At 48.5% G+C, this 26,947-nt stretch overlaps 1 protein-coding gene across 2 annotated transcripts in view; it reads right to left on the bottom strand.

Moving 5' to 3' along the window:
• Positions 1-6,748: 6,748 nt before the first annotated feature.
• The window catches only part of LOC119405699 (uncharacterized), a 55,920-nt gene continuing 35,721 nt past the window's right edge, over positions 6,749-26,947 (bottom strand). For both annotated transcript variants that reach the window (XR_007417557.1, XM_049419273.1), the window contains 3 exons: positions 26,128-26,234; positions 14,712-14,783; positions 6,749-7,010 (listed from right to left, as the gene is read on the bottom strand). Coding sequence is in view for 1 of the 2 variants with exons in the window: in XM_049419273.1 (XP_049275230.1) it covers positions 6,886-7,010; positions 14,712-14,783; positions 26,128-26,234 (304 nt within the window). In the remaining variant the exon portion in view is untranslated. The remainder of the gene's footprint in view (positions 7,011-14,711; positions 14,784-26,127; positions 26,235-26,947) is intronic.

The following is a 26,947-nucleotide window of genomic DNA, read 5'->3' as shown; positions in this document are numbered from 1 at the left end:
AGTTTTTCTTGTGCATTGCATGTACTGCATTTATTGTTAATATTATCGAGCGCCGCATGCCGCCAACACGCTCGAGTTCGACCAGAGAGGCGAAATGGTTAGAGCGACGAAACGTGCAGTCACGGCCACAATGCACGCCTTTCGGCTAACATCTTTTGTACTTCACCGGTACCTTCCGAACGGCAGTGCGGTTTGACGAATTTTTTGCAATGTCGAAGTAGTTGACGTTGCGAAAAACATACGTTTGCATTTATTTCGATATTCATGTTTCGATCGTGCTGATCAAACCTGCAACATGCGCGTGAAGTGCACACGGCTAGTGTCTAAGCATGGCTGTGACACGAGCGCTACTGAACGGCATGTTAAATGCTTGTGTTCCGTTTAAGAAGCTAGTAACTCCGCGTTCCTGACTGCGCAAGTAATGACGACGGCGTAATATGTTTGCAAACCATCTCCACGTTAAACCTGCGTTCCCGTGCAGCAGCGATGGCGCTACTACTGCGCCCTACTACTGCGTAGGTCTACTACCCTGGCAATTTCGTCAGGCAGGCTCAGTATCTACATACTCGGAGTGCCGTTCAGTTCATACGTCAACTCTAGCTCATGCAGTTTTCTATAGCACGCACAGGATTACGCAAAGCATCACTGATGCACGGTAACGGAGCTTAAATGCAACCTTTCACACCACAGCAAATAATTAGGTGGTGAGCACTTGGCACTTACCATGGTTTGGGAAAGTACTTTGGTCTCATATTCATTTCAGTGCAGCTCATGACTTCATCCGGTGAAAGTGGTACGGGACGTACGTCCGCACGTTCTATCTGTTCCTATGCTAAAAAGCGGGTTGACCCTCCTCCGGGCACCGTCTTGAATTGCACGGTACGCCACCTATAGTTCGTGGGCATTGCGAATACATCATCACCCGTTCCATTCGTAAAGCTTTTGAGAATTACATTTGTTGCCACAGAGAGGAAGCAATAGCTGGTGCCAGAAAATCAGGAACTGTGCCAGGTGATTCCACCATTTGAGAACCTAAAGCAATAAAATCGTGGTGGTATGAAAAACAAACAAACACAGCTGCATATGCGGTGCACTTTCTGCAACACTGGCCGATGTGCGTGAACAGACGATGTTGTTCACGTCTAAAGTCGTAGTGCTGGCTCTGAACTTGAGCCAACGCAATAGGCGTGAAAGATGCAGCCCTTTGTCAGTTGCTTCAGCTCCTCTTTGTATTTTACGGATTGTTGTAGCCTCAGTATCTGGCTCCTCAGCTCTATTTATTTTAACACGAAAGGGTTTTATGCCAGTGTCCACAATAGCTCCACTGACGTATTTCCGTCACGAGTATGACGTTGTAAATTATACGCTGACAAATCGCAAAGAAACAAACTAGAAGGAAAAGTTCCGTAGCCAGGAGTCGAACCTACGACCCCTCGCCCCGCAGCGAGCGGCGGGAACCAACTTGGCTACAAAAGGCACGTTATTCAGCATATCAACGGCAAGCTATTTTTTGTCATAGGCGGCACTCAGTGATCGGTGGCCTTCCAGCGTGTTTTCTATATCACTAGCGAGATGGCGTGAAGAGCTCGAAGGGTGCGCTTTAAAGGTCATCGCGCCACGCGTTGCAACGCGTGCGCCCATCCACAGGGCGTGGTCGCTCGCGCGCCTGCGCTTATCTGGCGATGGGGAGGGGGGGTTGTACGTGTTGTGCTCTCACCGCACGTTTTCGTTGAAGTCCCAGAGAGCGCGAAGGTCACTTCGCTCACTGAAGCGACCGCTTTTGCGAAAGGAGTGCACTGCTGAGACAAATAAGTAACAACTGTGACAGTTTGCTCTCATCCTGTCTATACTTGTGCGTTAGTTTCATGCGCCCTCCTCTGTGTTTGAACGGCGCGCTTTAACTGTCGAGGTGTGACAGTTGTTAGTTCGCGCTCATCCTGTGTATGTTCTATCCGTGCGTCATTCCTGCTCCAGCAGCACGTTACGAGTTTCGACCTGCTTGCCGTTCTTCGCGTGACATTGCAATTTGTTACTTTAGCATTCATTCCTTCGCCCTTGTGCTGAAACAATGCACAACAAGCGCTCAACTACGTCGGTCAAGACACGTTTCACTTTCGTGTTATACCGATTCCTATGACAGAGGGATCAGCCATGTTGTTTCTCTTCCATTTGTCCTTTTCGGTAGACAGCAAAGTAGATGCCCAATTGCTGTCAACCTGGACGCTTTTGCCGCATGTGGCAGCCTGCTACGCCTTGTGCACGCATTCATTGTGACACAGTACATGATGATTCTCGGTTGTTTCGCCGGTAGTGCATCTCGTGCCTAAAGTGTCCGATTCTTCAGCGTTGGGTCCTAACATCAGCGTTGCATATGGCGGCGATCGCGAGGCAGCGTTGCTACTGCTACATTCATTCATTGACTCTTCGGACGCAGCACGGTCACGTTTAGTGGTGCTTGCCATGCTTGGTTCAGTGCTTGCCTTCGGCTGCAACCGAGAAGGGTAGTCTGCAAAGACCGACGCTGCTACATCCTTCTTAAGCCTCCGCCTATTATATTCCGTGAAATCTTCAGGTCGTAAATAGCGGCTGCATATTCTAGTGTAGATTGAAGATGTAGTAGGAGACCAATTATACCGCCTAATTACTGCGAGCCACCTCTCCCGAATACCAGCGGCAGCTGGAATTTCATGGAACGACAGCCGAACAGTATGTTAAGGCGAAAGCCTTAGATGTCTCATCAAACGCGAAAGTTGACCGTCGGCGGCGTCAATACGAGTGATGCAAGAAATCATCATTACGTAATGACCTCCTCATATGACGTCACATATAAAATTTTGTGACATCATCGTGTCGTCACATAACGCGACATATGACATCTTCGCTTGGTCAAAATAGGCCGATCACGGAGGCAGTGCTTAACCAGCTCAGGTGCAGAAAGCTTGCTGTGCCTCAGATCCTTGAGGCAGTAGGAAACCACGTTAAGTGCGCAGCTGTCTTGGAGGGAAGCAGGAGATATTCTATACACTGACTAGGAAGAAAAATAAGATGGACTTCGCCTTTCAGTCGTCTTAGGTGACTGCATACAGGACCTAGCGGGCTTTTTTTTCTCTATCAATAAAAGGGAGAAAACACACCAGCGATTTCTTTCCGTTCGATTTGCAGAGCGGTAGAAAACAGTATGAAATACCGAGGCATGCAAATGACGTGGTTGCAATAGCCTGAAATATAAAATAAAACGCGAATATTATCAAACCCGAATACAAGTATCGAACCGGCAGCACGGTCTGAGAGACTGCCTGCGGAATACGTACAATGGGCATGGAAACAAACGCGAACATGCGGCATCTATATTATTTGCTGTTTCGCATTTATTTTTAACCTGTTGTAGCCCGGATGATTGATAAAAAGACAGAGTCACCCATAATACAATCAAATACCATCTAGCATATTTGTATTGCCACCACGATCAGAGCGTGATGAGAACAGTGCCCCGTTAAGTAGTCGTTTCTTTCCATCCCCCTGCACCTGTGCAAGCCTGCGAGAAGCACGAATGCAATTAAACTCGGATGCAAACACGAATTCGCGAGCTTCGTATTACGCGCGGTCGCTCATCGCCAGCTTCCCTTAGTCTACTTGCACAGCGCCGCCACGGGACAGCAGCGAGCGGAGGGGGAGCGCGTGCTCGACAGCTCGAGGAGAGAGTTTGCCCAGGCACTGAAAAAAATAGAGGAGTAGCTCGTCAGGCAATAATGAGTTGTGACATTTTAGTTTATATAAAAGGGAACGAAGAGTACATAGGCCGTCCACGTAATGCGTTGGACAGACAGCCGGTGGTCAGCTACAGCAACAGAGTAGATATCAATGGATGGAAAGAGAAGCCAAGTACTCCAACGTGTAAGGTGGAGCGATGAAATTAAGATGTTCGCAGGGATAAAATGCAATCACCTCGCGCTAGACGAACTGGATCTCATTGGGAAAGGCCGTCGTCTTACAGCCAGCATAAACAATAAATGTTGATAATGAAAATGACGATGATTATGATCGGAGCCATGCGTTGTCACAGTTTGAATGACAACTATCGCTCTCACAATAAAAAAGAGGCGCGAAACGCTTTTTTCCCCTTCGGTTTGCTTTGATTGTCGTTCACAAAACGCCGCTGTTTCGGCGCAGGTTTGCAAAGTTGCTATCCGCACACTCGTTTCTGCCGCCTGACACAAGATTCAGTGTAGCAGATTTTCGCTCTTATGACTGCACGAACACGCTTTCTCGATCTTTTTATAAGTAGTAATTCTTCGAACTTAAGCAGCATTTATGGAAAGCAGACGCTCGCTCTTGAACTAGCGACAAGGTGCCCTATTCACATGTTAGTTTTGTGGACTCTTCTTTTAGGGGCGAAGCTCCTAAAGCCGTGGGTTTGTCCCTCCTAGCTCCTACGTGACCGCCTATGCCGCGCGTATGTGCCAGTGGTGATGGCAACGAAACAGCGCGAGTGTTCTTGGCCCAGCGCAGGGACGAAGAAGACGTTGCAGTTCTTTCTCTGATCGGTAAAGCGTGTTAGTTTGTCGTGCTTTGTGCCCTCGTTGATCCCACGTCGTTACACTGGTGGAGGTGCGGGGTTACCTTCATGCTTGGCACTCCATCGCAGAGCCGACAATCGAGCCCGGAATCACCACCACGCGTCCAAACACCGGTCCACCGATTCAGTCACCGTCTGCTAGTCGCTGTCATGACCGTGTACCTCGCCCCCAATGTGTCTATTGGGGACGTCAAGTCGTTTATAGACGCTGCGTTACGTGACTACGACAACAAGTACAAGAACCGTCCGTTTGTGCTGATTGGGCACTTCAACGTGGACCTCATTGCCAATGACTGGATCGTGCAGCACATGCTTTCCAAATACGCACTCAGATGTATCCATATGCAACCTACCACGATCCGAGGCACGTGCATAGACTTAGTGTTTGCAAACTTCCCACTGCAGCCAGTACCAGAACCTCTGTCGCTTCATTTCACGGACCATAAAGCCGTCATAATGAAGGGACCTCGCAATCCAGCCGCCATGACGACGAAATGAAAAGGACAAACGAAGAAACGAAACAACAAACGAACAAGAACAAAATAAAAGTTGATTTTTTATAATATATGCACAGTCTTACGTATTTCTAATGATGTAATGGGCTAACTTTTACGGGAGAGTTACGGTTTACCAATGATCTCCCCCGCTCGAGCTTCGCCCACATATCATCATTCATTCCGTGGATATGGCGTGATTTTTTTGTTTCATCAGCAGCATTAGAGTGTGGAAGAATTGAAATAAATAAAATTGGCCGCGTATCTGCGTGCTTCGCTGCAAATGTCGTCTAAAGAGGATAGAAGAGGCGCTGCGTGAGACATGGACGCCATCTGGCAATACGTCAGAAAACATGAGTGTTGTGTTGCGGGCTGGTAGTCCCGGCGCAGCAGCAGGCGAAGACCGGCGGTGACCAACGCGACCGGCGGGGACGCCAGCCAGCCCGAACACGCGGTTTGGCGCGAAGCGCCGAAGCAGAAGGAACGTCCGCACTCAACGAGTACTCTCCACACACTCTTTAATTTACACGTCGCCTGGGTAAAACATAAATGCCAGAGCGGCGCCCCATGGAATTCGTACAGTGCAATACAGAACCGAAACCGAAACACAACAGTGAGCTCGTGCAGAGGGCACGGAGGAAGGCAAGTTTCAGCGCAGTCGCATTTTCAGCGCAGCTTAAGAAACTAGGGTCTCTAGAATTATGTATGTATGTATTTTCTATTAAAGGAACACACCACCTAATACTTACCTAGTGATGTTGTGCCTCAGATATGCGTAATGTTTGCTTCTTGAACAACAATGTACACAAGTATGAACCTAGGCAGCCGTTCAAGATGGCTGGCCCTTGGGCAAGTAGTTCAACTTTGGCCGGGTGGATGAATCGAGTGACGTGCCGACAAACAGAAAGACAGACCAAAATTTCTGCGTTTAAGTTCCCCAAGAAAGGCTATCGTCTTTAAATATCATCTCCCGTTAAAGGGGACCATGAAGCGATGCGAAGCCGGAGAACCTGCACAATCGTGTTCCGTTGGCGTTCGCTGGGCATGCTACCGACCTCGGGCATGCTACCAACCTCGCGTCGTGGAACGCGAAGAGGAACACTACGCGCGTCGTGTCTTCCTCTAGCCTGGCCGTTAATTCTCACAGCGCGAGTGGGCAACGCGGTCGACAGGCGCGCGAGAGGGAGACAGCGTAGGAGAGGAGAGAGGGGGAGGGGATGCGCTGGCGCTCATCGCGGCACCGCACACGAGAGAATTTCGGCATGTCGAGTCCGCATTTCAGAGGAGCCAACCGAAGCAAGCGCTGGACTGAACGCGCGCAGCTCTCTCTCACTTGAAGGAGAGGAGACTAGAGGACATACCCCCGAGCAAGAGATGCTTCGCATCTAAAATTATTAAATTAGATGTTCAGACACAGTCTTCCGCCCCGTTCAACTGTCTTGTACGACGAGCATTCAAGTAAAGCACCGGTGTACCCAGAGCACGCATCAAGCAGCTGTGGCAGCTTCGCTTAGTTTACTTCAACTAACATTATAAATTTGCCGCTTCAGAAAAGCCGCGCATGCGCGGAATGTGTGGTGATATCGGTCTGCTATCTAGGCCAAAGTAACATATTCTAAAGTGCCATGAATGGTAGTGCGGGGAGTAGCGATGGATATGAAAGGAATAATGCAATTGGTCTGTATTGAAGAACACTTTATTGACAGTTAACTACACAATCTTTTCTGTACATTCGAAACTGTTATATGTCGAATATAGTTTATTGTAATGTATACCTCGAAATTACCACTTGCGCAGACCGACGCAAATATCTGCTTATGTATTGCAGCTTCTTTTGTAAATCTCGTAGCGCGTACCACGACAAGTTTCGCGGTAAGCAGCGTCACATACAGGCGTACTTTGAACGCGTTCATACCACACATACTGTTGACATAGCCCCCCTGAAAGAAACAAAGATGGTATGCTTAATTTATTCTTATGCTTTATAAACTGTACGCCAACTGGATTTCAAAACCCTACGATTACACCTGTCCAGTGGGCCCCAAGTTGCGCTATGCCTTCGGGAGTCCTCCACCATACAAATAACTTATGAAAATGAGACTATTAAAGTTAAAGTTGGGAAATAACACCACTTTAAGAGCGGATGCATGCTACGGTGATGTGAGCGGCTGTGTTGCAATTAGGTTGAACGCGAGTGAATTAAAAGGAATGGCAAAAGCCACTTGTCAGTTAGTCAACATAGATTGTTTGCCGTCGTTCGCGTGTTTTAAACGAGGCTAAAATGAAAGCGATCTCTCCCATTCCTTGTGTCCTTCTCTTCGCTTGTCGCAAGAGCACATGGACTACTGCTATAAATACTGGTTTTCAAGAGGTCTTAGCGATATGAATGACGGTTGACGAATCAAAAAATATTTGGGGTGTTTTTATTGCGATAGCAGTTGTGTGGACACTCTCCACGAGTTTTTGCCGTCGCCGTCATGCTCCGTATAAGGTCTAAACTCATAACTTAACCCCACGCATCATATGTTCAGCGAACAAGCAAAACGGCGCGTGCGCTGGGGACGAACGCGGCTGAAGCAACCTGCTATCAGCATCGCACAAACACGTATGCCATAACATCGTCCCGCTTGCAAGGCCTGGCGTGGATGGCTCAAGAAGAGACGAAACGTCCCGCATGTCTTTCGTCGGGTGAAGGAGCGTGCTTGGGCGCCGGAAGGAGGGGGGGTGAGGCTGCGTCAATCTAGCAGTAACTGCGAACTTTCATCATAAGGGCATTGTCGCGAGCGCTGGCACACGCGCTATCTCGACGGACATAATGCGCTCGCCGCTTACTTCGCGTTGAGCCGAGAGACAGCACTAGAATCCCGCATTCGCTTAAGCCAGCATTTTGTAGAGTTACGCGAGATTGCGTCCAAAAGAGATAGCTAATAGCTTTTTTCCGTAAGTTCGGATATATCATATTCTAAGTTTTGGCTATCGTGTTCATTGGAACACCCTTGGGGAGAAACTATTTTAAGAAATACTGACGTTTAATAAAAAGTTGATTAGTGTCAGACACCTGTCGTTATTGCACACGAAACGCAAGTGAGTGTGGAAATACCTTGCCGCAGCTAAAGTGTCATTTGAACGATTAAACAATGCAAAATTTTATTGACAGCGAGCGCTTCTGTGTATGTGCAATATCCTATGAGATTGCAATCAACGGCTCACTCATTCTAACGCGATAGTGTTAAGAGCTCGTTTCGCAGAATTTCGAGTGTCGGTGTGGTTGGTTCTGTGCGAAAAATCAGTGTGGCCTGTGAGCGAAAATTTGAGATAAACACAACTGAAGAAAATCTCAAAAATCTCAAGGATTTCTTCGTGGAAAGGTACTTCACGACAGAGCAACGCCCGTGCTCACCATTACTTCGAAAAAAAAAAGCGCTATATGAATGCTACGTTTTGTGAGGAGTGTAATGCATGTACCGTACAATCGCACCAGGCATCAAAACATGCGAATGCGCAAAGAGTGTTTGGTTCTAAGGCCCACCAATTAAAACTCACACAGGCATAATTAACCATCAGCATCAACAACGTGTGCGGCTGCGCAGGTACGCTTGCATCCTTACGGATGCGTAGTGGGTAGTTAGCCAGCTCGCAAAAGGGATTATTAGGTGATAGGGTGCACTTCGCAAATGTTTTGTAGCGTTAGCTACACTCGCCTAGCCGGCTCTGGAGGAGGCGCGCTGCGCATGCGCGCCTCCTCCAGAGACGTGTTGCGCATGCGCGAGGATCAGTGATGTCACGCAGCTGGCGCACTGGAGCCGGCACCTCCAGCGCACTCCGCCGCCGCCGCGCGCGACTCGCCGCCGCCGGTCTGCGCATTCCAGAGACAGTGACGTCGTAGCCGTGGCAGACCAACTGGCGCCGGCGCGCGCGCAGCTATTCGCCTTCGCTATGCAGTCGCCGTCTGACACTGCGCTGGAGCCGCTTGATAGCGCCTCTGACTGGCGTTTGCCAGTGTCCCAAATGCTCCTCAAGGGGGGGCGATCGGAGATCTGTTCGTTCCGCTTGTTCGTTCTCCTGGGGAAGAAGAAGCGCGCTGATTGGCTGAAGCGGGAGATGCCACTCAAGGCCTAGGGGTGTCGCCATTTCTTTTTTTTCCTTGATCTTTTCTTTTCTGGTGACGTCATATAGCGTCATAACGAGTAGGGTGATCGGAGATCTCTGTTCTGCGCCGTTCGTTCTGCACCCATTCTGGCGGCGCACACGATTAGCCGAAGCCGGAAAAAACCACGTCTCTCAGGGGCGTAGCCATTTTCTTTTTGCTTGATCTTTTATTTTTGGTGACGCCATACCGCGTCATAACGAGCATGTCGTCTGCTACAAACGAACGGAGCGTGAGACCGTTCGCACGCGTTCTCTCGAGCGAACAACGGCTTCGCACGGCATGATGCAGCGGTTGCGGCTGCCGCAAGAGCTGATTTTGAGAAAATGGCGCTTGTGACGTGTGCTTCTCTTGCGGTTGGAGGTGCGAGATGCGTTTGAAGGCATGAGCGAGTGCGGCGTCGCTTTCGGTTCTCGAAACGAACAGTGCGAACGAAATGAACGGGCCTGCCACTGGGCTGTGGTCTTGCGCGCAGGGACTTCTTAGTTCAAAAGCGCTACCAGCTACTGCCACGTGTCATCCCGGTCCTCACTCGTGAACGACGGCCCCAGCGGGCACGACGGCGTAGCGATCTGTGGGTACTCTTTCATAAAAGCCAGCAGAATCTCCCTTTGACGATCCGACACCCGGGAGCCAAGCCAGGCATTCCGGTGGGACGACATTTTGAAAAACTGCGCCAACCGCTACTTTTCTTTTTTTTTTCGCGTGCACGACTTCACATTGTGAGCAGGTTAGAAAAATAAACACCAATATATATCAGCACTGAAACCGATTGCTGTTTCAGAAACTGTTTGAGCTTGAGAATAAAAACAATAACTTTTCGTATAACACCTGTATATATTAGGAGGCGAGAAACACTTCGTTTTGAAATCTACGGTCCCCTTGCCGAGGAGAAATGACGCCCGTCTACTTCCGGAAAGCTCGCCGCTTACCGCTTGACGATTGGCTGCCCTCTTCCTCTCGGCGGAAGAGAGCTGCGGACCGCCCACTTTTGTGACGCAACAACGCCAGGACGAACGCGGAACGAACAGAGATATCCGATTTCCCCCCCCCCCCCGGCACGGAAGAGCGGAGAAGCTTAACGCGTTTGATCCCGAAGTAGTTGCCGGGCAATTAGCGGTTGAGCGCAGGAAGAATGAACAGTAGAAGGCTAAACTTGCTGCGGAGACACGAAAAAGCTATGAATAATCAGCTGAATCTTTGCTAACGTTACGTATATCCTCGCATAGCCGAGCTAAGCCACTGCAACATTTTTGCAGTAGGCATTGCAGGATAGTTTCCGACTGCCAGTTTACACGCGCGCGCTCGTTCCTTTCGTTGCGGCACGGTTGAGCTGTGCGCCGACAAACGAAGCCAGGCTGGCGATTGAGAGAGCGATGCAAACAAACTACCATTACGCTATCGTGTCCTACTCTTGAAGGGGAAGCTCAAGCGATCTTGAAGTTGTCTTTTTGAGAAAACCACAAAACCGTACGCAAATTGACATTTTGAAATCGAATTTCTGCCCCTAAATTAGCCGATATGGAAAGTATAGAGAAACTGCGGAGATGTCGCAGAATATCGCAAATCGCAGCATTTTAACGCTTAAACATTTCCGTGTGCTTGCAATACCGCCTTGAAAAGAAGATATTCTTTTTCCGGTTAAGTTTTCCTTGCAAAAAGCAGAAGAGAATTCTTCAATTCGACGACTTCTTACTTGAAGCTCTCGTGTCTGAACTCGACACGGGCTCTGACGGATTGGTTTAGCACTTTCCTCTATTATTATGCGATGTTTCCCGACTGCTGTCTGTCGTATTCCAGGTGTCTGTCGTATTCCAGAAGCTGTGCTTGAATAGCAGGAGGAGGGTTTTCAGCTGGTCTTGCTCGGGCTGTGGAAGGCTCGGATTTACGTCGAAATGTGGTTGGAGACCTCGATTTGTAGACGCTCCTTCGGTAGCATCGAATAGAGTGAAAGCATTGTTGGCCTCCCCGAATCCATCTAGGCTGGCGACCGTCATACCGATGTTGAGGCGCCCTTATTGTCTGAAGTTCGTCAGCACTACCTCCGTTTTGCCGTCATGCACTTCAGCTATGCCTCTTCGACGCAGATCTGATGGTTGAAGAAGCAGGCACTTGCCTCCCTCGATGAGGCCTTTTCAGTCTGTGGGTTCTTCGCTGCCTATAGAAATGATAACGGTGGACAGAGGCGGAACGGTGAAGTGCTCTTCCATAACATTCAAGGTATGGTGACCGATTTTTCTATCCGGCAGGATGGCATTACCCCGGAAAGCGCAATCAACTGTGTTCTTAAGTCGTTGTCTTTGCTGTGTGTATTCACGAAATCCATGACTAGAATGAGGTCCCTCGAAGAGTGTTGTAGGACTACAAAGCACGCCGAATAAGTCTGACCATCAATCGTGATTCCTGACATGCAGGTTCCAGTCGGCGCTGGAATTTCTACTTCTTCCTAAGCGGCCTTTACTTTTCCTACTTTTTTCAGCTTGGTGGCGAACGGGCCATTGAAGACGGAGTAGCCGGGTCTGGTGTCGGGTACAGTGGTGATATTGTGGCTATCAGTCAACACATCGAGGTCGGTTACTCGCCGCTGCGCGTTGCGGGTGGGTCTTTAGTCGGATCACGGTTATATCGACTAGTTCTCATGCTCCTACGTCGTGTCATCACGTCTTGTTTCGGCGGAGAAGCGCTCTCATGAAGGCGCTCTCTCGTAGGCGGCGAGCTGATATCTCATGATTGCTGAATCGTCGTCGTCGGCGGCGGCGGATCCTCGTCATTTTGTCGTACAGCAACCGTACCTCCATCGGCGGCTGGCCTCAGATTTCCGGACAAGGGGTGGTAGGTGAACCTCGGCTTCGGCCGGTGTACTGCTGGTGATACTGCGAATTGTAGCGGCCGGCGACGGTGAGCAGGATGATCGTCATCTTTGCCACTGTGCTCCAGCAATGTAGTCAGCGATGTCCCAAGGCCCTCACCTGGCTGCAGACGCAGCGCGTTCACATCGAAACCACGCGGCCTCTTTCCATTGTTACTGGCAACGGCGGCACGTGTGGCCGGTTTCTCCGCAGTAGTAACTCAGGGTGCGATTGTCGGAGGTACGGCAAACACCAGTGTTTCTCGGCGCGCAGTGCCGGTTGACAAGTGGGCGGGATAGCGTCGATAGAGGCGGCGGTGTCTTGCGACGGAAAGCCATCGTTGCAGCGTCTTGATGTTGGCGCGGAGGGTGATCATGACGAGTGACTGCAGCAGAGTAGCTAATAGCGCTCATTTGCAGCTGTAATAGATGAGGAAGAATAAGTCACTGTCGGACTTCCTTGCGCACTACTTCAGCAATCGTCATTTACCTCAGGCTGTTGAAACGAGAGCTTCCGGAGCTTCTCTCGCAGGATAGCTCGTTTGGTATTCGGCAGGCCGTCATAGCCAAGGATTTGAACAGCTACGCCATCTGGCATCAGCCGAAGATTATACTGTCGGGTGCGGATACCAAACCTCTTCTCAACCGTTGTTGCTTCAAAGATATATTATTGGATGCTGTTTGATGGATTCCGCATCGGTACCGCCAAGAACTCCTGCTTTGCTCCTCGCATGGAGAAGCGACTTCTTACGAACATGGCAGGATATATGTCCCAGAACAGTCTGGTGTTTTTTTCCATGAAGAGTGCCGTGTTTTCGGTGTCAGCTGCATACTGCTTTGGAGCAGAGCCTAGGCTCTCTCCTTGTGGACGATGCTCGTGAATGTGACCAGGAGCCTTGTACTAAAACATCCCACGTTGTCAAGGTTTGCTCTTGGTTCTCGAACCATGGCCTACTTTCGTCTTCCAAGGTGAAGTAGACATGCCTTAGCTTTCCGCAGCTCCACTTCTCGCAAACGGCCACGCAGTCATAGGCTTCAATCCAGCTCTCCGGGTCGTCAGATAACGATCCGTGGACTGTTGCTGGCTCCCTGGGTTGTCATGGCACGACTGTCACGCGCGTTCGCACAGTGGCTGTTATCGTTGCTGCAGTCGTGGTCATGACGTTCGTCTTCCGAGTCTTATAGGGCAGAGGCCCATAGTCTTGTGGTAGACCTTGTTGCCTGCGGATAGCTCGCTGGCCGGGGTTGGCGCCGACGTCTTCTTACCGACTTGGGCTGGGTACACGGCTTGACGAGGCCGCCCTCAAAATCTACGAACAGCACCTCCACCAGATGTAACGTGGTTGACATTGAAGAAGGCGGAAGTCAGCGTGGTCAAATATAAACTCTTTATTCGGACAAATTGTGCCCGAACTATGAAAGACCACACTGGAAGCAATTCACACTGTGCGCTCATAGTGGCGAGAACACTCGCCAGCCTTCAAGTAATCTGCCAAGCAATAGAGGGTGGCAGCATTTACACATGTGCTATCGAAGATGCTAGCGTTACCGATACGTCACCGCACGAGTTCCAAAATGAACTCTAATGTTCACGTTGCGCGCGTAATCTTATCGCTATGTTCTAGAATAATCTGAAAGGTTCCTTGTCATTCGGGCGTGACTTTCGCAACGCAATCATAACGTGTGCGTGGGCCTGGAACATGGAAAAAAGAGAGCACATGACATTATGCAACCCTGTACTTTTTAAGACCTTGAGCGTAACATTTATTTACCTATGTTGTCTTCCATGCTTTTGCCGGAAACTCTGTGTAACTGCGCATGTTGAGTAATATCGATCAGTGGTCATCATCCTAACTTTGCTTCGGCTAGGTGGATTAAGTGTGGTGTTTCAAAACAATAACATAATTTCAACAGCTTTTTAGCAACGCATATAGCAAACTGTCTTCTAATAATATGCGCTTCTACGGCGCAGAACAGCAATTATAGTGAGTCACAACTGCGTTATTTAGCCGTGACCCCGCCTCCCGCAGCCATAAGGTTATTGAAAAACGCACCCTGTCGAGTGGTTAAATGAAAGTTGATGAAATTTGGTTACTTTGGAATTATCATCTTTATGCGTCTTCATATGCCAGCGCACTTCTGGAAAGTTCGGCAGATGGTTGTAGACTCAATACCAATACCAACGGTTACGGTTCACTTGCTGCAGGAATGCTTCGGTAATCTCTACGATAAAGGTACGACACCTTTACTGCGCAGTGAATAAATAAAGATTCACATGTTCCCAAGATTCACGATGCACTCGAAGTGTATACACATGACACATTCTTACACGATACATAAATAAACGTTCCCGAGTAAGTTGTGTTTGATAGGTGAGCGATAATCTCAAGATGTGCCCCATGCCAGATGTTGCCGTGTTCAGAACGTATAGCTTAGTGAAGCGCTTTCAAAATTCACAAAGTTGCACAAAGACTAGATTTCCAGTTTTCATCGCTAATTGACGTATCAGCTTGGTGAGAGGCGTAGCTGAAAAAAGGAACAAACATTTCAGGTCTCCCTTCTAAAGTTGCTTTTTGATACAATAAAATATACAGTATGCCCAAAAAACCCAAATCGGAAAAAAGTGATTCCATTTGCGACTCTTACCTGGACCGAAAAACAAGGCGCACTTTTCCGTCCAGTCCCAATATTCCATTATATATAATTGACCTGCACCACCTAGGAGAGGAACCGTGCGTTTTACATGTTACAGAAGTCGGCACAACAAGGATGAAAATTAGCGCAATGTATTTTTTACAAACAATGGATATGTAACATAGAAGTTGGAGCTGGTAAAAAGGTTCTATTATTTAAATTTTAATTTGTCGTTTGGGATATAACATAACTGACATCTGCAAACATAGAACTTGCAGAAAATTACCTCACTTGAACGCAGTGTGAATGCACCATGACTACTTTGTCTTACCTGCAGTACACCTTGGTTTCACAAGCACTTTCCAGTGCCGTTTAGCCGACCAGTGTTACACTGCTAACTACAATTACCGCAATGCTAGCAGGATCTTATCGGCACAAATTATGAGGGCGAGCCAGTAGACAATGGTTTCCCGAGCTATTCAATGGCATTTAGGCCAACAGTTGTACACTGCAAACTGTCATTTTGAGCCGTCTTAGCTGTGTTTCAATGATAAGGTGCGAGAGCGAGGCAGTACACCTTGGTTTCACGAGCACTTTTCTATACCGTTTTGCCGAGCACTATTATACTACTAAATGCCATGTTTACCCGTGTTAGCAGTGTTTTAATGCCGCACATTATGAGAGCGAGCTAGCACACATTGTTGTCACGAACACGTGTTAATGCCGTTTAGGCGAGGTTCAGCGCAAGAAATCTGACACACAGGATCTTGTCGCTCCCTGTCCGCTCTGTCCGATTTTCGCAATGAACATTTTACTATGACAGTTAGCAGTGTTGCATTCACGATTCCCATTCGTCTAGAGATTCACTTCAAGGGAGATTTTCTCACAACTCATGTATGACGGCGTCCGGAAATAATTCGAGTGTATCGCCATCGCAAATAGTCAATGCTCCAGCGCTCAAGAGGCTTATGTTTCAATGCCCTTTCAACGTTAGCGCTAAAAACAGGAGCACCAGAAGACGCAGCGCGCAGCGAGAACGCACTGGCCATTGGAAATTGTGAAGTCTCTAAAACGACAGGGGTTCAACAATATTACATATTTCAGAAGAACTTGTTGCTGGGCGAGTTGGTGCATCTTAACACAAAAGGGATAACTGCGTTACCTGACACACACGTACAAACCAGACACACAAACATGTACCTGTGTGTGTGTGTAGTTTGAACGTATGTGTCAGGTAGCGCAGTTATTTTATCGTGGCACATATGTCATAGCAGTGATATTTCGCAAAATCACTCAGGAACTGGCTCATGTGGTCAGTTTCAAGAAGTACTCATTGAATAATAGGCGCATAGGTTTCAAACGCGCGGGGCAGCTCATGCTTCCTATTTGAATTGACCATTTTAACAGAGTACCAAAACGATTCTTTGGTGTACTGTAGATGATCACACAAGTTCCTCTCAGATGTCTTTCGGCACTTTTCGGCGACAGCAGCGTAGTGTCCGTGAAAGTCTGCGACATTCGTTAAGCAGTCAATCTCGTCAAGGAGGTCCAACAGACTTGTGACATCTGATGCGAAGACCTCAGTTGGATCACGCCATTGACTGATGAGTGCGTGCAAATACAAACCCCCAGTGTGGGATAAATTTGGTGCACCAGGCTACACTCTGCCTCACGTTCCTTGATGATGAGAGCATGGCACACAAATTGGTCTTCAGAAGCCTCATCTTAACGAGCAAGTCGTGCACAGCTTAAGGTGATGAAATAAGACTCTTCAGCTTCTCACGCTTCGTTCTCTTGGCTTTGTCGCTTCTCAAGAAAGACAAAATGGCGTGCCAGTTGTTTAAAATGTCTTCCAGTGCTTCATAAAAAGAGAACCACCTCGACGGGCATACGGTATTCAGCGACTTGATGAACATGCCCATGGTCAAGCACACAAGGCCAACCTTACGGCGCAGCTCCCGCGACGACATCAACAGAGCAGGAAAGTGCACAACAAAATCGTAAACTACGTTAAACGAGGTCGTCCTGATTCCATCCTCCAGAGCCCTGGTGGTGCAGCAGGCGGGGTTAGCCTGGCCTGCATTGCCGGCAATTGGTCCGCCTGAGCATCTCCTGAATGGTAGGGGTATGTCACCAATTGTTGAACAGCCCAGTGTCTCGCAGGAAGACCAACAAAATTCGTTGCACGCTCCTCCTCGCTGCCGCGGGCCCTTCAGCAAAAATGACGTCTTCAAATGTCCGGTGCCTATGACAACCTTTTTGCAAGGTGCGGACCATCGCGGCTCTTTTCACATCAAACTGCGGGCAAGCCAAATAAAATGTTCAATGGCTCCAATCTCACCGCAGAAGGCACAAAACGGGGAAGCGTATCACCCAGTCTTGAATGACCAAGCCGGGGTGTATGCGGAGCCGGTTCGTATGCGGTACAACAGCGTCGCTTGTTCACGAGAAAGTCCGTTCATTACACATGCTTCGTGTGGAAACTGTAGGTTGCGTTGAAATGATTGCGTATCGCATCTTTGTTGCTCTGGTAAGCTTTAGGAGTTCTTACTTTTGGAACAGATGTCTGGACTTCGTATGCAAGGGCATAGCCTTTTCATTGCTTTCAATCACAACGTGGGATGGGATCCACTGAAACTTTATATTAAAGCTCTTGCCAATAGGGTGTTTTGTGAGCACCAGAGATTGCCTGGTGAACTTTTCTTGAGGTAGGCCACGATGCAGTCTTTGTAGCGCCGACATGGAGTCCGTCAGCACTACATCTCGTGCAGAAAAGGATCGCAATTTTTGCAAAGCCGCGGTGATTGCAGCGCTTTCTACCGTTGTGGACGAAACCACACGATCCAGGCGGCCCGACCATGACACGCCAAGGCAGGGTATGCAGAAAGCCGCTGCGCAGCTATCCGTTTGTGTGCACACTGATACGTCGGCGTAAACTTGTAGGTGGCCGTGGTACATGGTACTCAAGTGGTCCAGCGCAAGAAACTGCTTCCGTGACTGGAATGGTGCTTTTCGCTGGTAGCTTGGGTACGCTGAAGTTACATACAACATCCACAAAAGACCATGGCGGGTACATAGGGCACCGTTTAGGCAATTTGAAGCCTAAATATCGAAATGTGTTCAGTGCCTCGTGGAAATGTGAGCCAGTTCTTGCTTTTAGCCGCCGGAGAAGCGCCGTGCCTGCGAAGGACTCTCCCAGTCTTGACAGCTGCGTCAATAAGGCTTGAGACGCCAAAAGGCGGAGCGGAAGAGACTCGGCTTCATTGGTCACCTTGTTTGAAGCCGCCTGAGTAACTCCCATCGCCAAGCGGATACGCTTTCTGGGCACTGCCTCTAAGCGTTTGAACTGGCTTGGTGAGGGTGATATCAGCGGCAGCCTTAAAGAATGCGGCTTGTTATGAACGCCGCATTCAATTTAAGCATGGACATAGGATTGTTGCCCCAACGTGCGCCCGGCATGCGACGAAGAGCGTTGATCATTTGCACTGATGCAGTGACTATAGCATCAACCGCACGTCGCCATAGTAGCTTGTTGTCGATGGTAACGCCCAGGAAACGGACACTTGTTGCACAACGAATTGGATGGCCTCGAATATTCAGCGACAAACGTGTTAACTTTCGTCTCACTCCCGGGAAGAGCATGAAGGCCGATTTTTCCGCTGATAAAGACAGGCCAAGTGTCGACAAGTGGCGTTCATTGATTGAAATGGCGTCTTGTGCTATCCGGGCCAAACGTTTGTGCTGGTACCCTGAGATCCAAATGCAGATGTCATCGGCGTAGATGGATATTCTAACTGCTTTCAAAGCTAAGTTCAGCGTGTCAGGAAGGCTGGCCATGGCAGCGTTAAAAAGCAAGGGAGATAGAACATTTCCTTCTGCGACGCTGAGGAAAACGCGTCCCTCTTCGCTCGTTACACTTCCAAGCTTAACCCGGACACAGCGGTCTCTGAGAAATTCATGTACGAACCGAAAAGCATTTCCGGACACACCCATGGCTTGTAGCCCGTTGACGATGCCAGCCTGAAGCACACAATCATAAGCCTTGGCAACGTCCATGAAGACCGCGAATGACAAGACGCCGCTGACATGGTAGTGCTCGATGTGGCTCAAGGTTGAGGTTCGTAGGTCCAAACCACTGTCCTGGGCACTCAGTCGTGGGCGCAATCCTGTCGTACCCCTATTGCAAAAACCAGCGCCGTTCCAGTACCCCCAGCGTGATACCAGTACATTTCCTGGCGCTGGACCGCACTGGGAACACTGGTATACACTCGAATTCACTGGGACTCCGGTGAAAGCACTGGGAAAGAGCTGGGTCGCACTGGTAGAGCCACTGGCTTTAAAGCTGTGACGCTGGCGCTCACTGGGAAGCGCTGGAGACGCTGGAATTCTCTCACTGGTGTGCGCTGGCACATACTGGAGCCTCCACTGTTCTGCCAGTGCCGCGCGCTGCTTTCAGTATCGTGCGCGGCGGAATGCTTCGGTATCGTTGAATATCGAATGTCTGATTCGATGGTACCGATAGATGCTATCCTAACGGGTCCCAAACATGTCTCACAAATTCTAACTTGGTAGAAAAAGACGAGGAAATGCGCACTATTTTCATTACATACGTGGTATGACATATATGTGAAATCACGGTCACTTTTAATGCTTCCCTGTCGAATGTGGAGAAAAATAGGTTAATAACCCAAAGCAGCCAACACTGATCATTTTGCTTTCTACCACGCTTTTTTCATTCATGCAGTGACAATAACATCGTTAATTTTTGCGGAGCACGTAGCAGCAATGAATACACATTTTGTGCATGCCGATCACATATATCAGCTTTCCATCAGTGACGTGTTGCGGTAATGACTTCATATTGTAATGTTTATAACTCTGGAGGCGTTGGTCTGAACATACAGAGCAAATCGTTACATCGCCGTACAGTTGGCAAGAAATAAAAGAGCTCTGGCTTCGCGAACCCTCCCAACGGAGGTCAGAAAAACAGCCGTCGTTTGATATCGCCACACCAGAAACTCATTTCGGACAATTCTTGCACTTCCACTTACTTCAGCTATACGTTAGGAAACAGTTAAAAAGGTTTCGAGGCTAAAATGCAGAAACTTCAACAATCGCAACTCATCTGCGCCGAGATCGGTCCTACCCAGTGCGGCTCCCAGCGAGCGTTAGGCCTACCGAACCGGCCAAGTCCATCTACATGCCACCGGCGCTTCTTGGTTTAAGTACACGAAATTCCAACGTGTAAGATTTACTGTAATGTATAGTCTGGACATTCGTTAACCTAAATTAACCATTAACACAAGTGGGGGACCGGCTTCTCAGAGGGCTAAAATTGGTATAGGGATGCCTCGCAGGGACAGGTTGAGTTAGCACAGACGTTGCAGAAGACCGGCGCAGCTCCATTGCATTATTAAGAGCACCTTTGAAGGACGGAATGGACCAGGTGGGCGAAATATTATCATTATTCTACTGTGTGTATGTGGAAGCAGAGCATATCACTGACTAGAGCCAGTACTGCTCCCAACATGTCCTTCGTTGAACTCGCATGTATCTTAGCGACGTGTGAGCGTATTACCTTGAACAAAGCGCCAACAACGTGCTTGAATTTTTATTGCTGATTCCTTCCAGTTGGCACTTGAGGTGGGCTCAATGCATCAGCATAGGTGCGCTTGGCGGACTCTTTTGTGATACGTTCTTCAGCAGCGTTGAGCACTTGCGTTGACTCAGTACTAGCTCTTGTCGGTTTCAGGCGCGGAAAATTCCCGGCATACTCATTTTCCAAACCACCATGTTGTGGTGCGCCGGACATCTTCTTTGTGTTCGATGGTTCGTTCACAGTCTTCGGGCCGAGTACAAATGCCTTATTCCTTCGCTGCGCAGCTGTTCGTGCTGGACATCGGCTGTAGCTAAATGGGTGGTCGCCGCCACAGTCTGCACACAGAAGTTTTTCTTTATTAGAACACCTCTTAAAATCATGAGGCCCCCCACAGCGCTTACACCTCTGTACCCTACGACAATGCTTAGCAACATGTCCGAAACGCTGTCATTTAAAACAGCGTGGCGGCTTCTCCACGTAGTCTACAAGCTCGTGTCTGGTGAAGCCAAGGTGCATCTTCTCTGGGCATTCCGAATTGGGAGCGAATGTGAGAACCACAGAGCCAGTGCGCCTCGATTAACACTCGGAGGGCGAGGTTTGTACCCGTCGCATAACTCTTCTGGAGTGGTATACTGAGGTCTCAGGTAGGTTAACAGCTCTTCGTCCGAGTACCATCGTGGGACTTTTATGATGCACGTATTCTACATATAGCTATGGGGCACACGGGCAGATATGGCTAGGCCGCGACAGTCTTGGTCTCTAGAAGCATCTTAGCTTGATCTTCCGCATCTATATCAAAAAGCAAGGCTCCCTGTGCTGAGAAATGGCTCTTAACTAGGGCTCCACCGAGAATCGTTTAAATTTCAGGGTATAGGGCAATGGGGTTCATTTGCCTCAAGTTAGCTCCTTCGAATGTTAGAGTGATTAACTCAGGAATGCCCACCGTCCTATCTTTGCGATGGCGCACAAGCCGAAAACCACCCTCGTCGATGTCTAGATCTGTGAGGTTCGCCAAGTTGTGGTCCCCGATGACAGTTTACTCGTCCTCAGATTCAGTGCTGTGTTGTCGCTTGCAGTCAGACATGCTTGCGCAAACCAGCTGGTGCTTCTGACCCGGTGTCACTCCTTGGGAGGTCATGGCGGCGCTCTCACTGACGCTCTTTGCGGTCCTTCTAGCACCTTTCGACGCGGCGGTCTGCGCAGCACCCGTCGGTCGCCGATACGGTAGGTACCTTTTCGAATCGTCCGACGTCTTGAACAGTTCTGAGCCGTAATGGAATTAAAAATATCGATAAATGCCGACAGAGCTACTTAGACAGGCAGCAACAGCTTCGTCGTCTTCATCCTCCTCCCTCCAGAGTCTTGTTGAGTTGGTGGCACGGATCTTTGAAGTAAAGCGCCTTAAATTCGGGGTTGGATAGTTACAAGTCCTTGTGAAGCTTCTGGATGCAAAAAGCTGACTCGGAGCACAATGCAGCTACATCGTCTACTAGAACTAGGCGCGGTAAACTTTCAATCGGTCAAACCAGAAGATGTATCAGTGAGCGCTTAAAACTTGCCCTTTCGAAAAAGAACAGAACCAGGCCATATTGGCCCTTGAAATCGGAGTTTGTCGGATAAATCCGAATTGTCAATATTTTACCGGCAATTGTTAATGGGATTTTTTTCGGATAAAACCGAAAATGCAGAGCCCTACCTATGTCACGATTTCCTTGGTACCATACAGCACACCGTTTCATCGCGAGAGGGAGCTACGGGTGCTTGACTGGAGTCGCACTGTGAACAAAACTGGCAGCTGAACTTTTTTTTACCACGCCATTAAAACATGCTTTACACCATCTTGAACCAAAGACATTACAGTACCTAAATCCCAGAGTAAAATTAGATATGTGCAAGCACAGCTCGCCGCCACAGCACCGATTCAAATATGAAAAAACGGCCGAATTTATAGAGCTCTCGTAGGCACCCTGCTTGTATCTATAGTGATTCGTTGAACTCGAAGTATTGCGACCACTCGAATGTAACTCCGGTAAAGGGAAGGTTTGTACATTGGCTACTAGTAAGCGGGAATGGGTTTCAGAAAATATGTAACGGAGAGGAATCAATATTGTTTTGTTCTCCATTCCCTTAGAGCGACAGGAAGCACAGCCGCAAGCATACAAGAGGTGGCGCGACCTACACATGTGCCGGAATCCTCGGGTCGGACGCAAGAACGGTTAGCGAGAAGACAGCAGAACTCGGTTGATGCTCAGAAATTCAAGGCACTCGTTCATAACTAAAGAAGACACAAACCAACGCAGCGTACAAAAGTGAATGCTGATATTGCAGCGCACAGACATTCAGATCTACGCAGCAATGCACAGCCTGACTTAACAATACCGATAAAATCAAATGTCAATCACTCGTGGTTGTTTTAACGATGTTGCCAGAGTCCTAATTTAACTCGAAAACTGAAAGTAGAATAAACAAAAAAATATTTGGGGTTTAACGCTTCAAAAGAAACGCAGCCACAGTAAATGCCCTTTGCCCGGTTGTGCAGCAGCACAAAATCATTTCCCTGTCGAATACATCTATTCAAAGCCACTGTCGTGTGCGTAGAGGGCTCGCTTCCCTGTTTGGCTTCTTCTAAGTTCGTAATCACCGTTATCTAACGTACGACAAACTGCAGACTGGAGGAGCCGCTTGGCTACCTGCGTTTTTCTGACGTCCGTTTATACGGGCCTTCATTTGCTTCAGCGCATTCCATTGCACAAGCAGTCAATAGCCCGAGTTAAAAAAATGGCAAACATTCAAAAATAGGGCCTGCAGCTTGTTTCATTTTTATAAGAAACTTAAACAACGCTTCCTTTAAACGCATTAGGCAAGCGGGCGAGACTCAGATGTTCATCCCCAAACACATAGCGCCATCTGTCGCAGAAAAGCGCGGAACTCTAGCGAATAGTTCACCGCACTTGGAGGCAAGTTTTTACACCTCTCTTTTCTTGCGCAATGGCCGGGGATCACGGCGTGACTCAGCGTACGTATGCGCACGCCCGAGAAACCACATGGGCCGTCGAGAAACGTTTCCCCATTCGCCACTGCCACAAGAGGGGGCTGTGTGTTAAGCCTGCGCAAAGAATGAAGTCGGTGCTTTGAAGGAGCACGCAGCGCGTTGCTCCGTTATTGCACGTTTTTAGAAGCGAAGCTCCCTAGGCCTGCACCCCGCCGTCACCGTTGAAGCTCCCTGCTCTTAATCATCGCTTTGGGTTGCAGTGGCTGGTGATTTAGGAGGAAATAATTAGGCCTTAAGTGGTTTCGTTCTAGCGAACTAGAAATTCGAATGTTAAAAGAGATAGGCTCTGTGCACAACTGGTTTTAATGATCGTCTTCACTTTCACCACCTTTATCGTGGATTGTGAAATGACAACCATTATTCAAGCGCACTACGCGTGCTTTGTCGAAGGTAGTAGCAGACGCTCTCCCCACCCGTCGCCGGCGCAAAAAGACAATGAGCGCGCCCGGCGTCCCGTCGCCGCCGTCGAAGCTCCTCACTAGATCACCGCTGGCACCCCTCTGCTATCTGTATCCCTGCGCTGCGCGCACAGCACCCACTCGCTCAGTCGTTCCCGCCACCGAGCGCAGGATACGCTCTCCCCATCCGCTCCCCAACCTACCACCTTCATTAAACCAGCAGCGAGATAAGGTGCGTTGTCGTTTGCGTGCCATTTCTAAGGAGCTTCGCTCATCGGTTGTATTCGTACACGGAACAACTGCTGGTTTTTTATTTAATGTACAACGCCATAATTAACTCAAATTTTCTGGCATTTCTAGCAGTTGGGATATTGAAAAAAAGTATGTATTTGAATCATGCATAGTCATCATCAAGTTAAAATTATTCATACAACGCTTTTCGTTAACGCTCAGCCAGCGCTAAAGCTAAGCAAAAAACAAGGCATGACGCTTCTGCGCTAGTACACTTTGAGCACACTCTATCTCCACCACATTGCTTGACGATTGTGCACTGCTGTTCACTCGCTATGGTACCCCACAAAGACTTATAATAAACCTCAAGCCACGCCTCAAGCGTGCCTTTCCTTAAAGGGGCCCAACAACACTTTTTCAGCATGGTCAGAAAACGCTGCCGATCGGTAGTCGAAGCTCCTGGGATCACGCGAGCCAAACGCTATAGAGCAGCACGTGGCCTCGAATTGACAATTAGTTCTCATCTTCAGCAACACATTGATCCCTTTTTTCTGGGCAAATCAAGCCATAAACCCAAATGACCGCATCATAAAGCGAAAGTTCATGGCCATTGGCTGATGTGACCATCCATGGACCATGCTGAGCTGCATAGTTACCGCTGCAATCGCGTAATGACGCCGCGTGCAGGCTCAGGCGCCCGCGATCACACTAAAAGTAAAGCACGCGTTAGAAGATAAAAAAAAAGTACGAACAAAACTCGCTCAATACCACGACGGCCACTGGCGAACGGACGCACACCCCGCAGCCCTCACGTACAGTCGAGCGCGATTTGAAGGTTATCGCGTGAGCGTCGACCGGCCTAGCCTCCTAGGGGCATAGCGGCACGTTTCAGAACAGTGAAAATCAACATCACGCAACCTTCACTCTCTTGATGGCTGTTTCCTGCTACAACAGTCACCCCTACGACAAACTCTGCACCCTATCTCTCTATTTTAAGCTTTCAATTCGTTGCGATCAAGCGTACATTTCGTTGTCTCTAATCGCCGCGGACGATGACGAAGTTGATGGAAAAGCTATGGTGAAGCTGGTGCTCGGCACTGCTTCATTTAAACGACTGGCTAGGTTGGCCGAAATATCTCGCATTGTCATAAAAAGAACACAAATGAAAATGCGCTTTGCTCAGACAGGAGTGATCGCAGCTTAAGGAACAGCAAAAAAAAGTGAGTGAAGCTTGCTGCCACGTCCCTTTCCTCGCGTCCCTTTCCTGGGGCGTGGCACTGATGTCTTTCTTGGTCGACGCTCACGCGATTACCTTCGCGCTCGACTTACCTTTGAACGATCGCTGGGAAGAATAGAGAAATAAGCGCTTGAAGCTTGTCACAAATACCTGTAACTCTGCTTGTCGAATTCTCGAAATTTGTGTGGCAGTCGATTCTTATGACAACAAGCTCTTTAATAAAGACAATCGATGATTACAAAGTTATCCAACGACCCCTTAAAATTCGGACTAATGGTCGGTAATTTGGTAACGTGTCACGCCGCTAAGCTCGACAACGCGGCTGCAACACCCGGCCAAGACGGCTGTATTTCGATGCGGGCGAAATGTGAGAACAACCCTGTAATGCGAATGAAATGCACGTTAAAGAACTGGAAATGGTCGATATTATTCTAGAGTCGACAACTACCGAATTCCTAATATTCAAATTGCGGTTGCGGCAAGTAAAACCTAAGCAATAATTATTACGATTCACCAATATCTCTAACCGCAAGAGGCATATACAAGCCAGTCGTATTTGCGATTGCGTAATCAACAAATATCAAGGTATGTGCTCTTTGCGCTAGAGCGACACGGTGTTCCACTTTCTGTTCCGCCATAGGCAGCGTATTTTAGAATTGGGCGTCAAAAAAGTTATTTTTAAATGATCACTTTTTTTTTCAAAACACCAAGCTATCCAATAGGTACCACGGCTCTCGAGCCGCGGGATATCTTATGAAAATAACTGCGATTTAGGAGAATTTCAATTTGTGAGCACCCATAAAGAATCATGTATAATCACGCATTAAGAACACAAGCATGGGCGCGGGTAGTTTCGTACATTGTGAAGCGAGGTCAGTCGATGAAGGCGTACATGAGCCAGTATTGCTTACCTCGGTTGTTTGAATTGTCCAGGATTTTCAACGCAGGTTTTGCACTTGGAAAACCGTATGCTTGTGCAGTTACGTTGAGCAGGACTGCATGTTTATTAATTGATTGCCTTCAATGAGAACCGTTATGTGTTAGGTGATACAGTAAAAATAAATAAGAATAATTATTTTGCTAAGTTTTTTAATGTGAAGCATGTCAAACGGAAGCACAACGGTACGTTTCAAATTCAGGTTCGCAGCGCCTTTCAATTGCTAAGTGTTTATTTTGCCTCTGTAAAAACAAAAAATTAGAAGTATTCCTGAGCAGGTTAGCAAACATAGAAGTAGCTTGTCTACCAATTCTATGTGGTTCATGACATGATGCCCCACAGAGGTGCCTTGCGAAGTGTTGTCTGGATCTTCGCGTGGCGCATTTACTGGTGTCCTCAAGTGGAGGGCGAGAAAATGTTTTGTTTTAGAACGGCTTTTAAGCGTCCCTTCGTGGGTTTCGCGTCCTCCGCTGTAAAGGGAGAATTGATTAGCACAGCAGAGGGTGAGAAAGGAAACGCACAGCGCAGCGGATCTTGAATGATAAGGATAACGAAGACAGAGAGAGCGCAAAATGAGAATGACGTAAGCGGAGGAACATAGAATGTAACAAAGAGGTAAATCTCCCTTAACTTCGTAAAGTATATTGTGGCCATCTCCTCCTCTCCATTAGTTCCTCCTCGGTTCTTCTGCGTTTCCCGCTCCCTTCCTCGAAAGTGACACCACGTAATCTGGTCCAGCTTTGTACACGACGTTTCAAAGTGTGGATGCACGCAGACCCATTCGGTGCACTTTA

The sequence above is a fragment of the Rhipicephalus sanguineus genome, chromosome 9, assembly GCF_013339695.2.
Source record: "Rhipicephalus sanguineus isolate Rsan-2018 chromosome 9, BIME_Rsan_1.4, whole genome shotgun sequence".
Classification (NCBI taxonomy): Eukaryota; Metazoa; Arthropoda; class Arachnida; order Ixodida; family Ixodidae; genus Rhipicephalus; species Rhipicephalus sanguineus.
This window is presented reverse-complemented; position numbering and strand designations above follow the sequence as displayed.